Genomic DNA, 7696 nt, shown 5'->3' with positions numbered 1-7696 from the left:
TGGCTGCTGGCTACATACTGTAGCCCATGGCAACCCACTGCCACAGGGGCTGCAGCCTACGCCGTTGCCGGCAACTCACGAAAGCTATTGTTCAACATGTTAGCTGTAGAGGGCAGTGTCACTGGCCCTCATATGTGGGATCCGAACCGGGGCCGCCTGTCATCCCAAGCCAGCTCTTAACCAATGTGCCACTCGGCTGGCCCGAGCTCTTAAATATTGTATGTGTCTCCGGAAGAATCTAGAAACATATAGAAAAACCGTTCTCATTTTCCTCTTTTTGTTGTGGTTTCATTTTAACTATTTATTCATAGAGCTAGACTACAGAGGATCATATTGTATTAAAGAACTAATGTATTTATCCTAATTTAGTTTATGGTTACAAACTTAAGTCCTAAACACAAATTTTGTCACTTTTTGTGGGTCCATTTTATTCTATATTTTTCTTCCTCTCTTTTGGATCTATTTTAGATTTTGTGGAGTTTTTTTTTTTTCTCTTAATAGGTTTCAAAATTGACAAGTGAACAAAATAAGTGCAAGTGAAGGAAATGTTATAGGTCTGTCTTGAATAAAGGCCCAGTTTCCCATGTGACACAGAAAGTTACACCAATGATTTAACATTTCAGTGTGGCATGAGAGGAAGTGGATGTTGATACCTTAGAAATGGCATAGAAATTGTGTTAAGATTTTCAAATGTTCTTATGTTGCTAATAGTTTACTAAATAATACATTTAGAAAGACTTAAAGCCAATTGGTTTATGTTGTAAAAGAATTACCTGAATGGCTTGTTAAAAAATACAGATTTCTGGAGCCTAAATTTAGACCTTGTGGTTTTTTGATTCTGAAATGGGCCCAGGAATTAGCATTTTGAAAAGCACTTCTTTTTTTTTTTCAAGTATGATTTTATTTTCTGATTGCCCTCTGAGAAAAATTGCCAATGAAGATTTTCCTTGGATTACCCTCTGAGAAAAACTGCCCTAGCGAGATTGTATAACTGAAAATTCTGAAATAATTAGTTTTATCTTGTTGAAAAAAACAAAAAGCTTATGTATGAAAGTATTCCACATTAAAACCAGTTTATGTAACATCTTGATTTTACTCATGAAGCTAAATTTTCCTTTCTAATATTTAAGCGTTCTAGTTGTGAAGATGTAACTGTTGAAGTTTTCAAGACATAACTGATGCTTCTTTTTTTCCCATACATTTTCTAGTTCCTTGTGTTTGGGGAATGGCAGGTTAGCTGTGCTCAATGTCCAGTTCCAAGCAGATGTTATGAAATTTATTCTGTCACTTGATAGTTAAACATACATTATGGCACGTAAAACTACATTTCTTTTCTATACTCTATTTTGACATGGATATCAAATGAATGATTTTTAGTTTTAGTTTAGTTAAGTATTTAAATTATTATTAAAAGTTTACATCTGAAAAGTTAAATTGCAAAGAAAAGCTATTAGATCAGTAGCCAAGTCCTGGTTTTAAGGTTTTTCTTTAAAAACATTTTTTGTTGTTGTTTATTAAGATCATAGATATTTATTGTTTGCATTTTTTATTATTATTATTATTATTTTTTTTTTTTAGCTGAGCCATCCTGCCACCTGTTGGCAGCTCACGGCTGCTCAGCTCGGGCTGACTCGAACCACTGTTGCTCAGAGCTCAAACTCTTGAGCGAGCTCTTAACCAACTGAGCCACTCAGCCGGCCCCTATTGTTTGCATTTTTTAAACCATGTATATGCACCACAAACTTGGTGATTATTTTTCCAGATATATTACCAAGCATAGTTTTACATGGTCTGGCCTTAGGTATAAACACAGAATAATTTTTTTGGTATCTATTTTTTTAAAAGATAAATAAGGCTTCTATTTTTTCTCTTTCAGTACTGTTGTCCAGACATGATAAATAACTTTTTGGGACTGACTAAAACAGAGTTTTCAAGTACGGCAAATACAAATAAGACTGTTGATTCAGAGAAAGGAAAATTGATCATGTTAGTTAATGACTTTTATTATGGAAAACATGAAGGAGATGTCCAGGAAGAACAGAAGACTCACACAACCTTTAAATGCTTCAGTTGCTTGAAAATTCTTAAAAATAATATTCGGTATGTAAATGCTTATTTTTGTTTCTATTTGAAAATTGCAGTGCTGCAGATATAAATGTTGTATCTTTATCTTGCATTTTTCTGTGCCATTCTAGATTTTAACACTTTTTACTAAGAACAAAGGCAGATTTTCTTGTTGAAAAGCTTTTGTCCTTTCTTGTATTTTGTAATTGACTCCTGGATCCACTTGTATTTCAAGATAACCTAAGAAAGGATGAACGTTATTTCAAATAAAGCTAAATTAACTTTTCCCCTATATTATCAGTGATTTAGGAATTTTCATGATATAATTTTTATTTTTAGCTGCTTTTGAATTTTATTTTTCCTTATATTTCAAGAAAAGCCACTTTTTTATGTTTTGTCCAACTTGACCTGCACCATACTAATCTTATTTAATGCTCAAATCTTTCAATTGATACTTATAATTTTTAGAACAATTACCTTGCATAAAAAGTGAAGCATATCTTCTTTATTTTAACATTTAACTTCTTTAAAAAATAGAGATTTAATTTCCAGTGGAATTTTGAAGCTCTTATACATGTATGCTTTAAATTTTAAGAATTTATACCTTGTAATCCTTGAGTTGCATAGCAAACTATTCACTGTCATCCTATAAATGAGTTAGTAGCAAGAACAAAGTAACAAGAGATATATTAGTTGATATTTTCCATTGGTTATATAGCTTTATATTTACATTAGGTAAGATTGTTTTCCCACAATTTTATTATGAAAGATTTTTAGACATTTAGCAAAGTTTTAAAAATTTTACAGTGGACACTTAAGGTAATTCTACCATTGACATTTTACTGTACTTGCTTTATCATATATTTATTGATCCTTCCTTCAATCTATTTGTGTGTGTGTGTGTGTGTGTGTGTGTGTGTGTGTGTGTGTGTGTGTGTGTGCGCGTGCATTCCAAAGTAAGTTGCAGTCATCATTGTATTTTCCTTAGGTGAGGGGTATGTGTGTCTATACATAAACATATATGTATACCTTTTCATGTTTACCCTTGTTAAATATTATTTGTAATTAGCATTCTTAGGCATCAGTAGGTTACTTCTGGACCTAGAATTTATTTAATTTTCTGGTGAATTCTTGGGTCAAATAGAAACCCCCTGAATATACTTTTATAGCAATTATTAATGCTTTGTTTATGGTAGTATTTTATAGATTTCAAAATTCTAGCACATATACTATTTCATATGAGTTTTCACATTACTTTATCTCCTCTTATCAAACTTTAACAGCCATCAATAAATAATGGTCCTAGTAGTTTAACAGAAAGGATATTGTACTTTGTGATATAACACTGAAATGGTATTACAATTGAATTCTGTCACCTATTTCTATGTTCTTACCATTTTAATAGTATATACACCAGAAAAATTATGTTAGTAAATATGGTAAATTTCATAGAAATATGGTTCACTGACTTGTTCCTTTTTACCTAAATGTTATGTATATGGCATTAGAAGTTATTGCAGCAACAGTTTTTGGCTATTCCTTTAAGATTAGCCAATTTAGTATTAAACATATGGAAATAGAAAATTTCTTATTTTGATATTGTTCCAGAAGACTAGTTACATATTTATAGAGTATCAGACTATATAGACATTCTAGAAATTGAGCATATTTTGAAGTACTGATTGTTTAGTAAATGTAACCTTAATGAAACACTTCATAATCAAAGAAGTTATATACTATATGTTAAATAATATTTTACCTTAACAGTAAAGAACAGCAAGTTGATGTTTGTAGAGAATTGTAAGAAACTGATAGATTTAGGTTGCTACTCTCTGCCTTATCAACATATTGTGGTATGGTACTTTTTTTTTTCCTACATTGAGTGCCACCAAAAACACTTAGGTTTATTTTATTCTGTGAACATAATTACAAGAAGTTTGGTTTTTGTTTTCTCATTTCCACTGTTGGTTTAAGTAGTATGTACTCCTGATGGGGACTCAATAACTGAGAGAAAGCGTGCTAGTTAAGAGATTATTTTATATAGATATACTTTAATTGCTTAAAGTTGTGAGCCGGAAGTTTAGTGGCTCATGGTCTTTTTTCTATATGTAAATAGTTAGCCAATACTAGGATTTTCTATAGCTGTTTATAGAGCTGAAGTTAAAACCCAAGGAGGACAAAAAGGTATTTCAAGGCATGCTATAACCTGTTTGAAAGAGAAGTTGTGTTCTAGAGGTGTGAAAAAGAGATAAATGTTATGACCTTCTTGATGATTGCTATGTAGATTGATGACATTATCACTTCATTTCAAGATTATTTCCTTTAGGGACTCAAAGTGAATAATTGTTAATAGTTGCCCCAGTCTAAAAATTATTATTTTGATTGAATAACTTTACTTTCAAATATAACAGAAAGCTTCAATAAGGTCTTTTAAATAGGTATTCCCATTTATATTGCACACTCTGCTGTTAAAGGTCATAGTTCCTGCTCATCAGAAGCCTTTTAGGGAAGCTGAAATAGCAGAATGTAAAACTGAAAAATGGATGTTGCCTACAAAGGGCACAGTCTGCAAATTCAAATAAACAGCCTGTGCTAACAGTAAACCAGTATCATTAAATAAAACAAAAGGTTCTTGTAATTGTAGGCATTAAAATTGCTATTACATGCATTTGGAAACCAAGACACAAGTAAAAATACCAGTAATTTGTCTTTTAAGCATCTGGAATCTATTAGTATATCTTCTCGGCCTTTAAAATATTACCCTTATGACTCTGTAGCTACTTTTGGTGGTAGAGTTTCCTTCCTTTCAGTAGTTTATTTAAAAATATAAATAGTATTTCATGTATGGAAAAGAAGCCTGCTGTTTTATCTTAAGAAAACATTTTAATCTGAAATTAATAAAGATTAGAGCAAATTAGTGACATTTCAGATTAATTACATTAGTGAATTTTTAAAACAAAGATGAAAAGAAGATATTTACTAACCCACTTAACGAAAGTGATTATTTAAAGTACATACTTTTCTAGAGGACTTTAAGGCTTTTGAGATGCTATTTTGAGTAATATATCTGTATTTTAAAATTTAGATACTTATTTGTGAGATTTTTGTTTTTAAATCTGAATTTTTGCACCTGTTGACAATCATTTATAGGTTTATGAACCACATGAAACACCATTTAGAACTTGAGAAGCAGAGCAGTGAGAGCTGGGAAAACCACACCACCTGCCAGCACTGCTACCGTCAATTTCCCACACCGTTTCAACTGCAGTGCCACATTGAAAGTACTCACACACCCCATGAATTTTCTAGTAAGTTATGATTTCATTTACGTATTGAATGTTATTGATTTTAACAATATTAATTCTGAGAAAACCTTAAGAAGCCTCTTAGGAAAAATAAGAATAAGAAAAAGACTTTGGAATTTGAGGGCAAAATTGAAGGAGTTATGTTTTAACTATTATAAACTTTTAAATAAAATGAGTTGCAAAAATTAAAGCTCCTCCTGTAAATAATTCAATAAAGTAAATAATCTGTGTATTGTATGTGGGGGACTAAATTAAAAGCCTCAGATCATAGGTTTCAAATATGAAATCAGCACCGTTTATTTAAACTTGAGTAAGAATATTAACTACAATGGTAGTTAAAATCATAGATTTTGGAGCTAAATAGCTTTGGTTCAAATCCCACCTCTGCCTCTTAATAGCTATGTGATCTCAGGCAAGTTACTTAATGTTAGAATATTTGATAATAGGAATACCTGCTTCATAATGTTGTTATGGGAATTAAGTGAGTTAAACTGCTTAGAACACAGTTAACTATATAACTCTTCACCACCACCACCAGTTCTACTAATATTGTTGCTGATATAGATATTTAAAATGAGAAATATATCTTTGCCTCAAGAGGATACTGTTTTTTAAAAAAATGGAGGTATAATTGACATATAACATTATATTAGTTTGGGGTATACAATATGATTCGATATTTGTGTGTGTAATATCTTGAAATGGTGTAACGTCTTTTTCCTGCCACTTTTAGCCATTTGCAAAATCTGTGAATTATCATTTGAAACAGAGCATATTCTTTTGCAACATATGAAGGACAATCATAAACCCGGTGAAATGCCATATATTTGCCAGGTATATACATATTTTATTGTGTACTTAGTGTTTGTTTTTCATTGTTTTGGTTAGAAGTCAGCAAGTTTTTTCTGTAAAGGGCCAGGTCAGGCTTTGTGGATCATATGATCTGTGTTGCAACTAATCAACTCTGCCATTGTAGCATAAAGGCAGCCATAGATAATCAGTAAATGAATGGATGTGGCTGTGTTTCAGTAAAGCTTTATTCATGGACACTGAAATTTGAATTTCATGTGTCATGAAATATATTCTTTTATTTTTCTAACCATTTAGATAAAATTGGTTACTAAAATAAGATCCCTCTTGTAAAAAATGTATTAGTAGAAAGTCCTGTGGCATAATTCATGCATTGTATATGTGATCAGTAGAGTTGGAATTGGCCCGGGTGCCATTGTTTGCCCACCCCTATAGTGGACAAAGAAAAGCCCTGTGGAAGAAAAACAGACATGTAGACTTGTCTTACCATATAGGGAAGAATGTAGGCATACAAAGGAAATATGAAATGATTTTAGATATAGAGAACCCTACCAAATGCTTTGGGACTAGTATTTTCCTAGAATTTGAAGGAATAGGAAAGCAAAACAAAAATAAATTGCCACTGCCATAGCCTGGAAGCCATTCATAATCTAATGGAGGATGCTGTTTTATGTGGCAGGAAAAAGTTCATAGGAAAAGCAAAAGGTGTCACAGCTTGAAAATTCAAGTCAGGATAGGGTATGATAGATAAAAAGATCTAATACATAGAAGGGAATCTAGTTATATTTTGGAAAATATTCTTAAACTTTAAAAGAGAACTTGGTGCTTGTGTTACTGGGATTCTTGGTTGTGCAGACATCAGCTGAATTAGTAGTAGTACATAATGTTCTTCTGAACAAATGACTTATATATGTATGTCATATATACATTTTCAAGTTAAACTAAACCTTTTTATTTATAGGTTTGCAATTACAGATCATCATCATTTTCTGATGTAGAAACTCATTTTAGAACGTCCCATGAAAACACTAAGAATTTGCTGTGTCCATTTTGCCTCAAAGTTATTAAAATTGCAACACCCTATATGCATCATTATATGAAGCATCAGGTGAGATTACCAGTTCTTATTTGTTCATGTTGTTGTAGTGAAAAGTTAGATTATGACTTAGAATGATGGTTATATTTATTCTATAAAGGAAGCAGTGTTGTTCCAAATGACAATTAATTTGCAGCTTGTGCTGAATTACTTGTGAAACTTCCACTCCTTTTCCTTGTTTCCTTTCTGGTGATGTTTTGGCTCATAAATGAAAAATTTGAAACATAGCTAGAAATAGGAAACCTAGGATTGAAGGGAAAAAAGGAAGGTAAGTGGACTATCCAAAAGATCAGATATTTCAGGGTCTAAGCGTCTATATGAGAATGATTTTGAAGGTAGTTGATAGGAGCAGGGGAAATGATGAATTTGATCTGAGAAGGAAAAGATTGAGGACTCATAATCTTATTTTCTTCTTTCTCTT

The 7696-nt window shown here is 31.8% G+C and overlaps 1 protein-coding gene across 11 annotated transcripts in view; it reads left to right on the top strand.

The window, feature by feature from the left end:
* Window positions 1–7696, top strand: part of ZNF280D (zinc finger protein 280D) — a 126955-nt gene that overhangs the window by 63992 nt on the left and 55267 nt on the right. For all 11 annotated transcript variants that reach the window (XM_019665470.1, XM_019665496.1, XM_019665479.1 and 8 more), the window contains 4 exons: window positions 1877–2100; window positions 5215–5372; window positions 6103–6203; window positions 7141–7287. In XM_019665470.1, the coding sequence (XP_019521015.1) occupies window positions 1877–2100; window positions 5215–5372; window positions 6103–6203; window positions 7141–7287 (630 nt within the window). The remainder of the gene's footprint in view (window positions 1–1876; window positions 2101–5214; window positions 5373–6102; window positions 6204–7140; window positions 7288–7696) is intronic.

This window comes from Hipposideros armiger, unplaced genomic scaffold (genome assembly GCF_001890085.2).
Source record: "Hipposideros armiger isolate ML-2016 unplaced genomic scaffold, ASM189008v1 scaffold_12, whole genome shotgun sequence".
NCBI classification, from domain to species: domain Eukaryota; kingdom Metazoa; phylum Chordata; class Mammalia; order Chiroptera; family Hipposideridae; genus Hipposideros; species Hipposideros armiger.
This window is presented reverse-complemented; position numbering and strand designations above follow the sequence as displayed.